General features: G+C 44.4%; 1 protein-coding gene across 1 annotated transcript in view; it reads right to left on the minus strand.

The window, feature by feature from the left end:
- PGM2 (phosphoglucomutase 2) overlaps window positions 1-17,609 on the minus strand; it is a 173,923-nt gene that overhangs the window by 71,266 nt on the left and 85,048 nt on the right. The window contains exons 5-7 of the mRNA XM_086964608.1: window positions 16,102-16,199; window positions 13,712-13,892; window positions 13,536-13,629 (exon numbers count right to left, since the gene is read on the minus strand). Of these exons, the coding sequence (XP_086820734.1) occupies window positions 13,536-13,629; window positions 13,712-13,892; window positions 16,102-16,199 (373 nt within the window). The remainder of the gene's footprint in view (window positions 1-13,535; window positions 13,630-13,711; window positions 13,893-16,101; window positions 16,200-17,609) is intronic.

Here is a 17,609-nt window from a genome sequence, read left to right on the forward strand (position 1 = left end):
CAACTGCTGCGTGCAGGATCTTAGGGGGCGAGTAGGGGCTTATCTTTTCAGTTTATTCTGGAGATACAGTGGCCCCTGACCCTGAAGCGCACAGAAGGTAAGGCAACATATTTTAAAGAAGGATCTCTGTTTAATTAGAAGCCAGTGTAACTTTCTCAGCAGTGGTTGAGAGGGGTTGCCGGTTGGCATATTCAGAACCAGCCTGGCTGCTGTATTCTGAATAACCTGTAGTTTTTTCAGGGATGGTGTTCCCACTTCGGCCAGCAGAGCGTTCCCGTAGTCCATGCGGCTCATAACTAGGGCCTGGGGTACGGTTCTACGGTGTTCCATGGGAATAAACGGCAAAATCGTTCGCAGTAATCTTAATCTATAAAAGCATGCCCCTGATATTGCGGTCACATGGTCTTGCATGGACAAAGACTGATTTAATTTTATGCCCAGATTGTTGACACATGGTTTCGGCGTTGGGGGAGGGGGGCCTAGTTGTAGCAGGCACCAGTCATTCGACCAGACTGCGGAGGCCTTCCCAAGAAGCATGACTTCCGTCTTGCTTGGATTTAACTGTAAACAGTTGTTGGTCATCCACTCGGAGATTGCCGAAATTCCCGTAGCAAAGCGGAGTCCGTCAGCTTCAGGGTGTTGGCTGATGTTAAATAGCAGCTGGGTATCGTCTGCATACAATATTATTTCAAACCCCAGGGCTTCCACCACCTTAGCCAAAGGAGCCATATAGATATTAAAGAGAGTAGGGCTATGGCAGGAGCCCTGGGGGACACCCTTGTCTACTGATGCTTTCTTTTTTTATTGGTGGGGTCCCAGTATGACCGTTTGGGAGCAATCTGCCAAAAAGTTCCGTAGCCATTTATGAGCCAGTCCCTGGATACCGCAGGAGCTTAGCCTCTCCGCAAGCCTGAAGTGAGATATAGTATCAAAGGCCGCGGAGAGGTCAAGCAGAATCAAGACCCCTGAACCCCCCGCGTCCACTATTGTTCTCAAGGAGTCAGTCACCGATAAAGCTGTTTCTGTGCTGAAGCCTCGACGGGAGCCGGACTGTGAAGAGTCCAGAATATTATTAGATTCCAAGTAGCTATTTAATTGCTTTTTAATCAGGCTTTCCAATATTTTACCCAAAAAAGGGAGCAGGGAAATGGGGCAGAAGTCAGCCAACTCAGACGGGTTGGCCGTAGGTTTTTTTAAGATGTTAAGATGGGACGCATAGAAGCTTCCTTCCAAGGTGCTGGAATTGTCCCTTCCCTGATGGAGCAATTAAAAATCTTCTGTACTGTGGGGGCTAGAATCTGAGATAAGAGTGCCATAATTTTAAGTGGGCAGAGGTCCGCTGGTGACCCCGATTTGGCAGAAATTAACGCCTCCTGGGTCTCGAGAAGAGTAATAGGACTAAAGTGTTCGAGAGAGCACTCGTACCCTGAAGTATCATCGTCCGGATTAACGATGACCGGTAGACTATCCAGATTGTCTCTGGGAAAGTTAGCATATATTTTTTCAATCTTCTCATGAAAGAACTAGGCCAATGAGTCACAGAGATCCTTTGACTCAATAGCCGGCTGTTTTCACACCGTAGTTTCCACAAAGTCCTTTACGACGTCAAATAGGGCCTTGGCAGAATTATTGGTTTGCAATAAACACGCAACCTTAAGGTTTCGGTGGTATGTTGCCAGAGCACATTTATATAGTTGTTTAGATTAGCCTGTTTTATTGCGTCGCCATTGTCTTTCCAGTTTTTTACAAGCGGACTTTTCCTGACTAAGTTCTTGGGTAAACCATTTAGCTGAATTTCGGCTGGGGGTGGATCTGGGTTTATGTTTCATAGGGATAATAGTGTCCAACACTTTCTTCAACCCTTCGTTGAATTCTATCAGCATATTGTCTACATCTTGATCTTCTGGTTGTGCAGTGGTCCGGTAAGCTTCCTCAAAGGCTTGAGGGGTGAGCTTGTCCCACTGCCTCTGTACAATGAGGCATCTTCCCGCGGACTGGCCACAGGGACCCTGAACAGGCAAGGGGCATGAAAACTTGATCATGAAATAGTCCGACCAAACAAGGGGCTGTGAGATCGTATTTAAGAGCTTCAATGTTGGTAAAGACGAGGTCAAGAGTGTGGCCGCCATTATGTGTAGGCCCATGTATTCTTTGGTGGAGGCCCAACTGCTCCATGTCTGTGAGGAGTTTGTTTACTTCTGGCAGGGCGTTGAGTTCCCCGTGGAAATTAAAGTCCCAGAGTACCAAAAACCTAGTTGCTAGTTGCTGCCAGGGCGTGCGTGGCTATCAGATCTATAAGTGTGTTCGTAAAATCTGCTTTTGGCCCAGGAGGCCGATAAACTAATGCTCCCGACCAGCTCTCTGAGGCTGAGAACATTGCTTTAAAAATGCTGATTTCCAACCCCTCATCCATGTGTACATCTAACCATGAGATAATAATATGATGTTTGCAGGCAATGGCTATGCTCCCCCCCGTTTTACCCATCCTATCAAGATGAAAAAATTTGTAATTTTCAGGGGTAGCTGTCGGATGATTCGTGGAGTTCAGCCACGTTTCGGTCATAAAGCAAATCTCAGGGGAGTGGGAGTTTAGCATGTCCCATATTTCAAACTGGTGTTTGACGAGGGACCTCAGATTACATAAAATAAAAGTGTGCGCCTCCTCCGTGGTGTACCCAGGAGTATTTCTGAATGCAGTGTGACTTAAGAGTTTATCGCCTTGAAAGGCACAGCAGCGACATTCTACTGGGCCTTCTAGCTGTGCCGGAAACTTAGTTGGGCAACTTAGCATCACAACCCCCTGAACTCAGTGTTGTCCTCCGGATTTCTCGAAGTTCAGCTGAGGTGTAGCCTAGAGCGTTCACCGGGGTCGCAACTGTCGAGGATGTAATAGAGGGTTTAGCCCCTAGCCCCGTCCTGCCACGGACGGGCGCAGACAGGCTTACCTTTGGCGTGCAAAAAGCGCGCCTGCTGCCCGCGTCCGCTGCGCGGAGGCATCACCCTGTTCTTATGTAGTGACGCCGTTCGCATCAGCTGCCTGTGCCGCACCCCCACCGCCCCGCCTGCAAGGTGGGCGTGGAGTGTGTTCGCAGTGGTAGGGAAAGGTGTGGACACAGCGCCTAATCGGCGGAGCCTGTGGATTCAGCACTTCTAATGTGCAAGTAAGTTTAAAATTGCAAGGCAAGGTCTCAGAAATTAAAGATTACAAAGTTTAAAATGAAACCAAACACACGAAGCCTAACTCCCGGCTTTCCGTCTCAGGAGTGACAGAGTATATGTAAATTTTTTCTAACTATATTAAGTTTATGCAGAATTCTCTTACGTAGATATCCTAAAAATCTGGCATGGATCGAGCCCTCTTCGGCTGAAGTTGGAAAACTGCATTAGAAATCTTTGATTTCAGATTAGCACATCTTCAGATATATTGTAGGTTGAGAATATTTTGACTTGAGACAGACAGCTCCTAAACCAGACTGCCAGATCATAAATATGTAGATAATAGATACTGCTCTTTTATTTAAATCATGCTGTAAGTGTATGCAAATCTGTACACGTTGAGCAAGTGTATTTATATAACTAGAACACGTATCCATGAAAATCCCCAGTTCTTTCACGGTTGAATCTCTGCTGTGGTTAAGCCCAGTTCACGGAGTCTCTCTCATCCTCTTAATGCTCTTGATAAAACAGTTTTGAGCTGGAATCGTTAGTGCCCATTTTTTAAAAATAAGGTCTGCTTCTGTGTGTAGCTGGGGTTAGGTTCTGATAAAGTTACATGTTAACATGTACATACAAGAGTGTGCACATATTGAGGCTCAGAAAGGAAGCGAACTGTACGACCCCACTTGGCATCTGCACACAGGTTTTCCTTTGACAGATGTGGCCCAGCCTAAATTGTGATTATTGAATGGTATACCAGGAGAGCCTGCACTAGTCCATTTTGGGTAAACGTTAACATGTGTAATGCTTCACAGGGCAAAATATGTGTAAATTGTGTTTTTACTGTACCTAATGAATGGAATGTAACGATCGCTGCCCTGTATGCAAATTAGTTGGACCATAGACCAAATAGGAGGTCAATTTTGACGCATCTATATTGCTTCACATGCTTTATCATCCGGCATGTTTCTCTGAGCGAGCCCTTAATGAAGTGTATACTGTGAGCTGCCTGGCTGGCTGAGGTAATCACTCACTGCCCCAGCTGGAATTTCAAATGCTCTAGGAAACAAGAGGTCCATTCCAGGAGGATTGGGCATATCCTGATGGAGGAAGTGGGCAGGGCTTGAATCTCCTTAGCCAACATCATACAGTTGCTGCAGGATGCTACCAATGAACAACAACAGGAGGACCTAGAACTCTGCCCGTTCTTCTTAATATTGAGTCTCTCTGAAGTGCTTGGGAGAGAACAGGCCAGGGGATTCAGCAACGATCGTCTCAGAGGCACGAGCCTATGTTTTGGAGTGTTCTGCCATCTTAAATCCTACCCAGAGTGATGCACAGGAGTGGGAATGGCAGGTGAATGGCTCGTGTTTGCGGCATTAAAGGGAGGATGAGGGACGATGTGGTGCTCTAAGTTGGTTGGATGCCCCACATATCAAAGGGAACTCCATTTAACATTCAGGTCCCTGCACAGGTCAGAAAGCTAGGATGTAACCTGGAAGTAAAGAGGAAGGACTGGCATAGCTGTATGGTGATTTGTGAACTCTTTTCAGAAAAGTAAACACGCCTGTTCAATAATTAAAACCATAATTATTTGCTCCTACAGGTTTGAATACAGGTGCTGTTTTTAGAATTGTGGCCTACAGGAGCACAAACTGTTAATCAGACCAGATTAAAGGGTTAGTATCCTTCTGTAAACTTGAAAATATTTGTTATTTTGTGTGTAATATTTCGTGGTGGGTCTATTAAGGTATCTGACAATGATTTACTTAGCGCTATTACGAGTAGCTGAGGTTTGGGTGTCTAGCCCACAAAATTCAAGGAGTCAGCCCTGGACTGCCCTGTTTGACTACACTTACAGTCAAGTGCTGAAAGGGGTACTTGGTCCCCAGTTTGAGGGTCAACTGTATGGAGAGGTGATCAATCAATCAGGATTTATAAAGCGAGGCCAATCACCAGGTGCTTGCAGGTCCCGGAGGCTTATTTGCAGAGACAGGTTTTGACGGCAATTCGGAATTCTGAAAGTGAGAAGAGGGTTCGGAGTTGTGCGGGGAGGCTGTTCCAGGTCTTTGCTGTGATGTGGGATAAAGAGTGTCCTCCTTTTCTGCTTCGGTAAATGCGGGGAGTATGGGCAAGTGAGATGGAGGAGGAGCGTAGTCTTCTCCGCGGTTGGTGAAAGTTCAGGCAGTGGTTAATGTGGGCGTTTCCTTGGTTGTGTAGTGCCTTGTGTGCATGGGTCTTCACCAAAAAAAGGGATCTGATCCAGTCAGTCTTAACTGTGGGGAGGGATATATACAAAATAACATCAAAACTATATACCCCACATGGCCATTAATATGTTCACTTTTTTAGACACAACAACCACATAAATCCAGTGTGTTGGAGAGTTAATCTCATCTTTTATTTTATGCAATTATTTTATTGAAAGTTTTCATTCATTATTGTTTTTTTTTCATCTGCAGAACATATAACAATTAAGACTATATGCAACATATAATTCAATTAACAAAAATCAAACTGTAATACATAGACACATTAAAGAAAAAAAAGTAGTTTTTTTTTCAAGTAAGTCCAGAATCCCATGAAAATCGTGAGTGTATACAATGTCAGTTATTTTCACCTGACGTCGGCGTTGTTTCCAGGCATCGGAAAATATTGCTGTGGTGATAGAGGGATTGAGCAAGGTGGAAAGTTCCTGGCTGATCCCTTGGTGTCCGTGGTGAAGATGTGGTGTGGGCATGTGTCTTTGGGATCTCCTGAGTGGATGGATTTCAGAGATGAGGTGGTATCCTGGGTGGAGAGGAGGTTCCAGGTGGTCAGTCTGTGGTTTGTCTCATTTGCGGTGGTGGGGTATGTGTCAAGGAAGTTCACAGGTGTGGGCTGAGGTTCGAAGTTTCTGTATATGGATGCTATCTTGTCGTGGAAGAAGTCAGCAAGGTTTTTGCACAACTCCTGTGAGTGTGATGTGGGTTTTGCAGGCAACTGGAACAATGTTGAAAAGTTACCTGGTGTTGTTCAGCTGGTTACAACGCATGCGGATAGGGTGGTCTTCTTTGTTGCCCTCAGCAGGTGGTGGTATTTGTTGATGGAGATTCTGAAGGCTGCCTGTCGGGAGTTGTCCTTGCTGGTGAGTTATCTCCTCTCCAGTTGTTTGCGATCTCTTTTCGCTGTTCTGAGTTCTTGGGTGTATCAGCTACACTTTTGGAGGATTTTCTCTGGATGTTGCTCTTGATCGGTATGATGTTGTCGGTGCAGTTGGTGATCAAGGTGTTTGAATTCTTCACCCCCGTTCAAGGTTGGTGGTAGTAGCAGGTTGGAGATGTTGAGGACGTCCATCCTCCTGGTCTCTGAGATTTTGTTCCACCTCTGGATGGGGTGGTGATGCAGGGGTTGGAGATGCTAAAGTGGATGATGGAGTGGTAGGTCCATGTGAGTTCCATTATGTGGCTATATTTGACACGGTTTCTGGAGTTGAAAAAGGGGTCCAATGTGAGCCCTGCGGTGTGTGTAGGGTCGTGGACGATCTGTGTCAATCTGAGGCTGCTCATACTGTTATAGTGTGTAGTGTTGTTTTCGTTGGGGTCGTCGATGTGGAAATTTAGGTAATAGAGGAAGATGTATTCCTTGGAGTTCAAGGCTATGGGTGCAATGAAGTCTGCAACGGAGTTACATAAGCTGGAGCGCGAGAATGGGGGATCACTTTGTGAGGGTGCCTCTGATGGTTGTCTTGATGTCTATGTGGAGCTTGAAGTTGAGATGTTCCATGGTGGTGGTGGTGTTGGTAGTGGTAAAATACTGTACAGTCTCTTTGTGGATGATGGCTGTTCCTCCTCCCAGGTTGTTGGTGTGGTCCTGGTGAGGGATTTCATATCTGTCTGGATCACTGTGGCAATGTATGGAGCAAATGTAGGGTTGAGCCAGGTCTTGGTGAGGAAGACTATGTGGGGTTCAAGGGTGACAATGAAGTCCCATAATTCCGTGGAATGCTTGCATAGTGAGCATGTGTTGAGAAGGGCACAAGCAAGTTGGTGGCATTGTTCAGGTGGGGATGATCAGAGGGCTGGTAGGTCTACTGTGGCAGGTGAAGTGGCAGTGGGTGCAGGTGAAAGGTCCTACCATGGAGTATAGGATAGATAGTAGGTGATAGAACCCAAATTTTACATTTGGGGTCTACTAATTTATAACTGTATTGTAAACTTATAACTGTAGTGGGACTGCCCAAACTCAATTTCTCACAAGAGTTCCAGTTTCCCAAATTGCACGAGTGAAAAGCAAATTCCTCTATATCAATGAAAGAGGACATTAAAGAGTCTATGCTCATTCAATATCTTACCTCACTGCTGAGAAGTCAAGTGAGCAAGTCATTTGCCATCAGTGTAGGGAGTAAAAGTGGTCTCAAGCCCTCACCAAAGTCTGACATTGCCAATACATTGCCATGCGCTACTAAACCAAAACTGTAATACTGTGCTTGAATTGGTTGGGTGTGAGACAGAGGCCAAGGTAACAAAGGACCTGTGACCATAAATAGCGTAAAGACATTATATCTCAGTTGCAGTATGTACCCCTGCACTCCTACTATTTAGATTTCAAATATATGACATTATTAGGTCAGAACTAATGAAACAAAAGTTTGCTTTAACACAGGAAAACACCAGAGATATACTTATACAAATATTCATGAATTCATTCCATACAAAATTCAAACTTAGCTAAAAGCATTTTTTAACAATATTTGACAGGACTGAGTACACTATAAATACAGACAAATGATAGCAGAATGAAGTTACTTGAATTGTAATAAAGTGAATCAGTTCTTGTACCAGAACACGAGAAGTGATAGTAGTTCACCAATAGTTTCACGCAGTAGGTTTGTAACCTCAGATTCAAATTAAGTTCTGAAGGTTCAAAATCCCACCTGGAAAATCTTGAATGACCTGAACCAAATTACAGATAATGTAGTCGATAGGGCCTTTAAGATGCAATTTACATCTTGTGCCCAAAGAAATTCAGTAACAAGCAGGTAGTAACCGTAAGTCAAATTGGTAGGTGACTCCAGACTGACTCTTATAAGCCCATGTCATGAGTGTTAGATGGCGAACAATTCAGTGAAGAGCCATATTTTTAGTGGCACACAGCTAGTGGGAAGAGCTGTGATAAGCCCCTCCCTTTTGTGACAGACCGCCCGTAATCATATCATGGACTCCAGTACGTCCGTATCGCATGTTACAAACCTACTGCATGAAACTATTGGCAAACTACTATCACTTCATAGCGTATCGATCATTCCAGAGCCTTGAGGAAGTCACGGATGTGACGAAACATATGTTGGCTGTTCTCGTGTTCTGTCCTTCCAGCATTGAAGCCCAGTGCTACATCTCTCCGATTCACAGGGAGATGCTCTCACACACAGCCATGGATCTCAACGTCTCTGCACCCTAGGTGGTGAAAAGCGTGGGACGCCTTTTTAGGATTTATGTGGGAGGACATAGAACTACAGGCATGACTGATGTGGTCCTGTGGTCCCCAGACTGTGTTGGCAGATGGATGAGCTCTGCGCAGCCGGCGTGGGGAGGAGCACGGTGCCAGCTTGTGCTCTGTGCTGGACGGAGGCAGATAACGACACCCGGTTCATGAATGGACACTGTCCTGCAGGAGGAGGAACTCAAGGGAATCTGATAACTGGCACCGTATTTTATAAAAGATGCATATCACACCTAGACTACGACGAAAATCTTTATTGCTTAAAAGAAGAGCATTATCGCAGGGGCCTACAGGATAAGAATCGAGACCACCAGCATCTCGACGAAGAGAAAAGGCGATAGTTTGTACTTGATCTCTGGCGGTCAGGATTCCTCCATCAAAGGGCATTTAAAGGGAAAATCCTTCCCCGCCCCCTCCCAGAAGCGCAGCCCTCATTAAGGGTGCACGGATCTGCAGCGGAGGAGGTGTGACGGAGCACGTGCAGCCTCCCGGTCATTGATCAGGAGCCCTTGCACCGGACACCTCTAAAATATGAGAATTTGGAGAGCCGGGATAAGGACGCCCTTCATATTTATGTTTATTCGCGGTTTTCCTTGGGCGCACAGCAGGTCGTTATTTTTCGTGTAGGCCGTATCTTACATTTATTCCTTGCATCCTGCAAGGGGTGAAAGAGATCCATTTCTTTGCAAAGGCAAATGGGTAGATCAGTGTTTCTGCATCTCTTCTTCCGTTCTAAGCCAGTAGTTCATATCCCTCTCTCTGGTTAGGGCTATAGGAGACAACCTTTGCAATCCTATGCCCTTGCTTCTTTTCATCATCTGTGGCGAAAGCACCCTCAATGTCGTAGATTTGAAATGTAACTCGTAACGGCATAAGATGACACGGCATATGTAACATGATTTATAATGAGGCATAACGCAATATTTTAACCGTCAATAGAGCATATAAAAATATGACTCACACAATCATAGCAAAGCCGAAAATATAGCACATGATTTAAAGCAAGATCAGCCCGTATAGCAATATCACCGGTAAAAAAAGTTAAACAAGCGCTCGCCATCTGTTTTCACTCAGCCGCTTGTTTATATTTTGCATCGCGCTTTCACTTTAAGTGAAAGCGTGATGCAAAAATAAACGCGCAGCTGAATAAAAACAGATGGCCCCCCAATAAAGATAAGAAATTGCTTCACGACTGCAGCAAAGCAGAGGAGCCAGTCCGGATGGGCCAGAAGAAAAGGCAAAAGGGCGGCAACAAAAATACCTCATTTCCAATGGCAGGCTACCATTTAGCATAAACAGTGGTGCAAGCCAATGAAAATGAGGGGAGGGGCTTCGAGTCCCCTTCTGAAAACCCCTCATCCATAATATCTCTTGCCGAGCGAGCAGCGCCTTGCGCTGCAATGCCAGGCAAGACCTAAAAAGTAAGGACTGTGATACTGGAATTCATCACAGCCATCTGTAAATACTCTTGACTGCTTTTCAGTCCATATTTATTTTGATTGCTGTGCTATTACAGAGAAGAACCAACCATACATATACAGGTCCTGCTCTCTACAATAGCAACAGTCCTGCCCACATTGTTAAGCCATTTCGCCACTCAACAGGAACACAAGCAACACCAGACTACTTATAGCCTGTTGGCGCTCATCAATGAGGTACAGCTCGACCCCTAGGGAACAGAGAGCATATGAGCCAAGTCTGGCTATACTCTTTCTACATAAGTAGTCTAACAAGTTTCACACAGAAAAAAACAAGCATTATCAAAGTCAATGGGTTTGCTTTTAATGTGCTAATGGTTGTAAAACGGCATGTGCAAATGAGCACAGACTATCTGTGCAGTGTCACAATTCAACTTGTTTTTTCTGCACCTCCTATAGCTGGGTCTGTTTTTTTCTTCCCCAAATATTCAGTACCACGCGAAAAGTTCCACAGAGACACAGCACAGATAGTCTGTGTCTCTTTGTGCATGCCGGAGTCTGGATGCATGATCACATGAAAGCCAGTTTCAATGGGTTAATGTTCGTTTCTATTTGCTACATTATAAGAAAACATGTTTGGGATCAAAATTAGAAATCTTTAAAACAATATATTTACAGGGCATGTAGCTATTAACAAACCATATAGCTATCAATGTTCAATAGCTGATATCCTTAAAAGATGCAACATTAATGAGGTAATGCATGTCAATGATACTGAAAAAGTATTTTTTAAGGTGAGGAGGAAAATGTTTGTATGATGACACTGCAAATGGCAGCTCAACAAAGGATGGAAGAGAGTAGCATATATGTGCCATGTTGGGGTGTTACTCAAATTCTGCTGGAAAAAACTACTCTACCCTCAGCATTTTTATGCACAGACAATTCTCCATCTCCTGATGAATTATATGCCGGTTGTGGTATTCAACCTTTCCCACCCCAGTAACTTGTTTGGGCTTCTGCATCATAGTTGGTCTGCTTAGAAGATTGGTAGCCAGGTTTCTTCAAGCAACGAAGCAGGCAGAATGATTAACTCTGTGCTCCAGCAGCTTTAGCAACCATCTCTGCTTGTTATTATGGACCCTTTAAATTAACCCTGGGCGTAGTATGCGTAGTGGGGCTATTCGAAGCTACGCAAAGTGGGAGAGAAACTACGTCCACCTTCGCACTTCGCGTAGCCCCACTACGCGCCGCCTGCCCCCCTCCCCTACATACCTAATTTTTGTAAATGCAAGAAATAAAAGTAAATAAAAGACGCGAACGAGCAGAGGGAGCCCCGGGACGCAGCAGACAAGGTAAGTGCCTTTTATTTACTTTTATTTCTTGCATTTACAAAAATTAGGTATTTAGGGGAGGGCGGGAGGGAGGCGGGTGGCGGGCAACTTCGCTACGCCCACGGAGTGGGCGTAGTGTTGCCTGCTAAGCCTACTTTGCAAAGGGCGAAGTAGGCAACACGACGCCCACTCCGTGGGCGTAGCGAAGTCTTTCGCCCAGGGTTAGTTTAATGCCTCCGTACAGAAAGCTATAGGTCCCCCAGAGTGGAAGCACGCCATGGTGCTCCTTCTTCCGGAAAAGGCCAATGCTGACCCCGATTTACCTTCCAATTATCGGCCCATTTCTTCGCTACCGGCCTCAAAAATCTTAGAGAAGCATATCCACGCTCAGCTCTCAAATTTTGTTGAAACCCAAAGGTTCCTTCACCCTTCTCAATCGGGCTTTAGAGCTGGTTTTCCAAAGGAAACAACTCTACTTGGGGTAACAGAAAGATTGCGTCGTCATCTGGATGCTGGAGACACAGTGACCCTTATTTTGCTGGACTTAAGTGCAGCATTTGACACGGTGTCTCACACCGTGTTAGTAAAAACGTTGAGATCATTAGGCATCTATGGCTCAGCTTTAAACTGGCTCATTTCTTTTCTTGCCAATCACACTTTCCAAGTCTTTTCCCCAACAGCCAGCTCCAATATCCATTCGTCACCCTATGGGGTACCTCAGGGCTCCATTCTTAGCCCTTTAATCTTCAATGTATACGTCAGACCTCTAGCTGATGTTGCGGAAGATGCCGGGCTGTCCCTGTTTTATTACGTGGACGACTCCCAGATTATCTTCTCTCTCTCTATGGAGAGTGAGAGTGAGACCGGGTTGTCCCCCCTTCAGCTGGGCTTGAGTAAAATTGCATCATGGATGCAGACAAATCATCTCAAGCTCAAAGGAGAGAAAACCGAGGTATTGGTACTTGGTACAAATAAGGATCTCTGGGGCCCATAACATTGGCCCAGTGAGATGGGTGCACTTCCTTTACCCTCCTGCCAAGTCTGTAACTTGGGTGTTATCATAGACGACTCGATAACTATGCATCTTCAAGCTGTCAAGGTAGCCACTACATGCTTCACCATCCTGAAGTGGCTAAAAAAGATAATCTGGATGCTACCTGAGCCCACCCAGCAAACAGTAGTCCAGGCATTAATCACCTCAAGACTGGACTATGGAATTGTTCTCTACCTAGGATCCAACAAGGAGGTGACTCGCAGACTGTAGATGGTTCAGAACTCTGCCGCAAGACTACTTTGCCGGGTTTCTAGGGCCACTTCTGTCTCTGACCACCTACAGGAATTGCATTGGCTCAGGGTGGAGAACCGAATCAAGTTCCAAGCCCTGAGCTATATGTTCAAAATCAAAATAGGTGCTGGCCCTCAGTACCTGCAGTCTCTGGTCTGCCCCTATAACCCCCCTTCCCTCCCACAATGTCTTCGCTCATCCACTCAAGGGAAGTTCTCTGTGCCCAGAATTAGACTATCTCGGATGGGTGGTAGATTGTTTGCATATCTCGGTCCCTCACTTTGGAATGAACTTCCCACTGTTATTTGGAACGAAATAGTGTATGCCCATTTCGTAAATCATTGAACATTTGGCTTTTTAAACAGTAATCCTGTAAGCTGTTACACAGTCTCTAATCTGCCACGGTGCCGGGAAACCCTTTTTGGGTAGCTGTCACGCCTTATAAATTCAATAAATAAATATCATGATCACATTAATCACCACTAGATTTGAAGGCCAGGTAATATTCTGAGGATTATTCCACACTACTGCCAAAGGCAGTCTTAAGTGTGTTAGGCGTCTTGCAAGGACCAGGTCTGCTCTTCTGATAGTTTGGCAATCACACTCTCACAAAATTTACACTCAGAAAATTATAGAACACTGTCTTATTCTATAATGCTTTAGATGAACCAAATCTCTAAGGTATAGTCACTAGATGCTAAAGTCAGCTAATAGCAGCATGTTGGCTTTCTTTATGAATTAAATAACGAACATTACTAAGTGCCGTGAAGTCACCTCACTTAACACCACACGCTCTACAAGACGTATTAACAGAACATAGGAATGTTAGCCTCAAAACAAAATAATTATGATCAGTTTACTTACCTATTGCTTCTTCAAAAGCAAATAAGACTGTTTTGCCCTGATCAATGAGTTGCTTGGCTCGATTTCCCATCCACTTGAATCCTGTCAAGGTTTCCTGCATTGGGAAAAAGACTCACTTTTACAAGTGACACTCGTGAAATAAACATTTTAAAAAAGAAAGTTCCACAGCACCCTACCTCAAAGTGAAACCCTTCTTTCAATGCAATGGCTCTCAGGATTTTGGAAGAGACTGTGCTGGACAACATGTAGACATCCTTGAGGGCTGCGGGGTCTTGATGTTGTTGTTTCCAGCAGGTAAACAACCACCAACCTAAAATGGCTCCCAATTCATTGCCAGAGAACACCTTCCATTCCCCACTGAAAAACAAAAATAATCAGTATTCAGTAAATGACAAAATGGTTTCATATAAAAACATAATTTAGATGTGAGGAACTATGGCTTAAATCACTCAGAAAATATTTTACCCCCACTGGACTGGCCATTGATAAATTATTCTTTCAATAAAAAATGTTCAAATGCATTTCATATCAATATTTACAAATAGAACTAACTCAAAACACTGAGCTCTGCTTTGAAAGAGGCAGCAGTGCACAAGACTTTGCATGCTACTGCAGGTGTGTGAGGTGCAGCTTGCTAGCAGAGAACATAACTGCCTTCTGCGACCGGCTGCAGTAGCTTTCTTCATTCCCCATGAAATCCTTGCACCGTGCCTACTAGAAAACGCGTGCTCCGTCCGTTGTGAAATGTATTGTTAGCTCAAACTGTGCTTAGAGCCTGTTGGTTGCTTTTCATTCGTTGTCTTCAATGTCACTCATTTGTTTGTTTCTTTTTCATTAGCCTGTGTAGGCTTTCCTTCCTCTTCTTGTGTTTGTCCCTCCCCCTGGAACATGGACACACCTCTGTGTCTTGCATTGGTCACTTTTTCAGGTGGCACTTTTTTCTTTTTGTTTATTCACATCACAAGCACTTCTCTCCTCTCTCTGTGCTGCTCTACCTCACCCATGTGGTCCTTCACTGCCTGCCTCTGTGATGCGCCTGCCCTTGTGTGCTCCCCATGCCGGTGTTGCTTTCTCACCGGTGTGCTTCTCCCCCCTCTCTGTTCCACGTTGTTGTCCCTCTCTTAGCTGTCTCATTTTCTCCCCTACTCTCAGAGCTCCATGTTGTTCTTTCTTTTGCCTGTTTGCTCCCTCCTCTGTATTAAATACCCTACGTGGTGCTTCTGGCTCCCCAGAGTACTTCAGCCCCCACTACCCCTGTGTTGCTTCTGTGCTCGTGTCCATGTTGCTTCTACCATCTGCTTTGCAACTGTGTTTCCGCAACCCAGCCTATTTTGCTTCCCCTCACCCACTTTCTCACAAAAAGAAAATGCATCCTTGCTTATCTGAGTTGGCTCAGCAAATAAAAGGAAAAACGGCAGCTGCTTTATTTTGTAGGCATGAGCATGAGTGGTGTGTGTGCCTACAGCTTTTAATTCTTAATAATCCGTATTGCACAGTATAGGTCCCAAATGAGAGATCTATTGGCTTTGCCAATACTTGTTCGCTTCACCACCATTGTCCGGTCACCCTTTATATCTTCCTGGAATGCGATGACCAAAAAGTCACATTTTAAATGAAACAAGCTGGTGAGTGGTGTTTGTTCCACCTTAGTCTCACTTATGAGTTTTGTTACTTGGGGGCAGAAAAAGATTCCATCAACGTTTACAAGAGTAGCACAAACACCTGCTCCTTCCCTTAAATTGTTTAAACACGCCAGAAGTACAGCTTGTGGTATCAGTGGTAGCTATGAACGTCTCAACTCCTGTTTTGTGGAGTCATGATGACAAGGTGGCAAAGTCGCAAACTGGAGTAATGAAGAAAGATATGATGGAAGTCCACTCCTGACGGTCACAGGAGGACTCACAGTCTCAGCGACTATAGGCTCTTAGCTGCTCCACGAATAATCATATTTATCAACAACTTCCCTAGAGATTGGCTCCATCTAGATCCAGAAAAGTTTGGATAGGAATATCACTTACGGTGCCAGCATTGCATTTTGCACATTTTAGCAAACACTAAGATGCACCTATGTGGGGGCCATCAAACTTGGGACCATTTCCAAGGCATGAGGGAGAAGAAAATGCAATATGGTAAAATTACACGATCACCACTCACCCCACCTCTGGTAATGATGACATTGTTGATGTTTCAAAAGGCAATGTGGTGCTCCCTTGCTTTTGGCTTCTTAGTCGGTTGCCTAGAATAAGTTTCCACAGAGCATTTTGTATTTGGCCTGGATAGATAGAAGGTACGTGCTCGGACGCTGATCTTAATCTCCAGGGTAGATGAGAGCATAGGAAATTCCAATGAGATGTACTAATAACTGTGGAATCGGCTCATGGTGTGGTATTTCCGATTTATAGTCTAAGAAAGAAAAGTAGTCCCTGAATGGATCCCTATTCTGTACTGCTGCCTGGCTGATGTATGTGTTTCAGATCTGACGCTGAGTAAACTAGAGGTACAATGTGTACACTGAAAAATGACGTTGCGTGTTTTTCAGACACTGAGCATGCTCCACATATCTCACCTCTCCTGTTTCTCAGCAACAGCAAGTCGATCCGCATCTGGGTCATTCGCCAATATCACTCTAGCCCCCTCCTTATCAGCCAAAGCAAAAGACAATGTCTGCAAAACAATAAGAGATGCCCGTTTCACTGTAAATGAAAACAACAACCAGGCTCTGAACATTCTTCAGTAAACCTTAGAAGACACCTTCCTTTCCCCCACACTAGAAAAATGACCACCCGCAACATGTGCTATACTTTACCAAAAAGCTTCCATACTCCAACATGCAGCTTTTAAGTATAACTCACGTTTGTACACATTGTATGTGTAGAAAAATGCCCCTTTTTGACATGGTCACCCCCACTTTTTGCCTGGTATATGATGTGATTTTGGTTGAAAGTGCACTGGGTTCCTGCTAACCAGACCCCCAGTGCCAGAGCTCTTTCCCAAAACTTTACAATTGTTCCCTCAATTGGCAAAACCATTAGTACCCTCTGTAAGTCCCTGGTAAATGATAGCCTGGTACCTAGGGCCTGAGGAACTGAAGAGGGACCCTAAAGACTGCAGCACTTATTGTGCCTCCTTAAGGGAGGCCTCAACAGGCACACGCAAAACTGCCATTGCAGGTTGCGTGTCTCGTTGTAGACAAAAGTAAAAACACAACATGTCACGCATCACTGTGTTAGAAAAAAATTGGATAAAGGTGCACTCCTAGTTAATCAGAGTTAAAATAAATTACTTCCTCAAAATGCAGTCATAGGTGCTATGGTACTGCATCCGCTGTCAAACACGGATGCCAAATGAATTAAGACAAGGAATGCTGCATGAAGACCTACTAGTACTATGCACTGATCAAAAGGTTTTTATCCAAAAACCCTAATCTAAACAGAATAACCAAAACTAGACAAATGTATTCATTGTGAATGTATTCAATTGGTGCAAAGAAACATCAATGAATATCACATAATACTCGTGATGCTGAATCCCAGATTTCTGTATTCAATAATGCATGACATTAATCATTCTTAATGGTGTACATAATATAATGAACAAAGTTATGAAGTTAAATGTTGCAAAAACCTTTGTTGTTGAAATCTTCATCCATATTCATGATGCTGCCCAATGCATTTCGGGACACAAGTGTCCCTTCATCAGGGGAAAACCATGGCATGAAAAAATATAAATATTTTCAACTGATAAAAACGACATGGAATGACAAGTTTATTTTATTTATTTTTATTTAAAGAGTTTTATATAGCGCTGGCTAGACCCGAAGGTATCAGAGCGCTTTACATGAGAATCAACAATGTAACAGAAAAAGATCAGCAATTACACATTACATCAAAAAATAGGCAATACATTAGGAGAGGAGAGAAAGGAGAGAGAAAAGTAGTGGAGGGGGCATGGGAGGTGAGAAAGGGAGGATAAGGGAAGAGACAACAAGGAGAGATGAAAGGAAGTCTGTCTAAAGACCGACTGGGTAGGTGACGACCATGGAGGGAATCCATGGCCCATCTCCCCTATAGCTAA

The sequence above is a fragment of the Lissotriton vulgaris genome, chromosome 3_2 (assembly GCF_964263255.1).
Source record: "Lissotriton vulgaris chromosome 3_2, aLisVul1.2, whole genome shotgun sequence".
NCBI lineage: Eukaryota > Metazoa > Chordata > Amphibia > Caudata > Salamandridae > Lissotriton > Lissotriton vulgaris.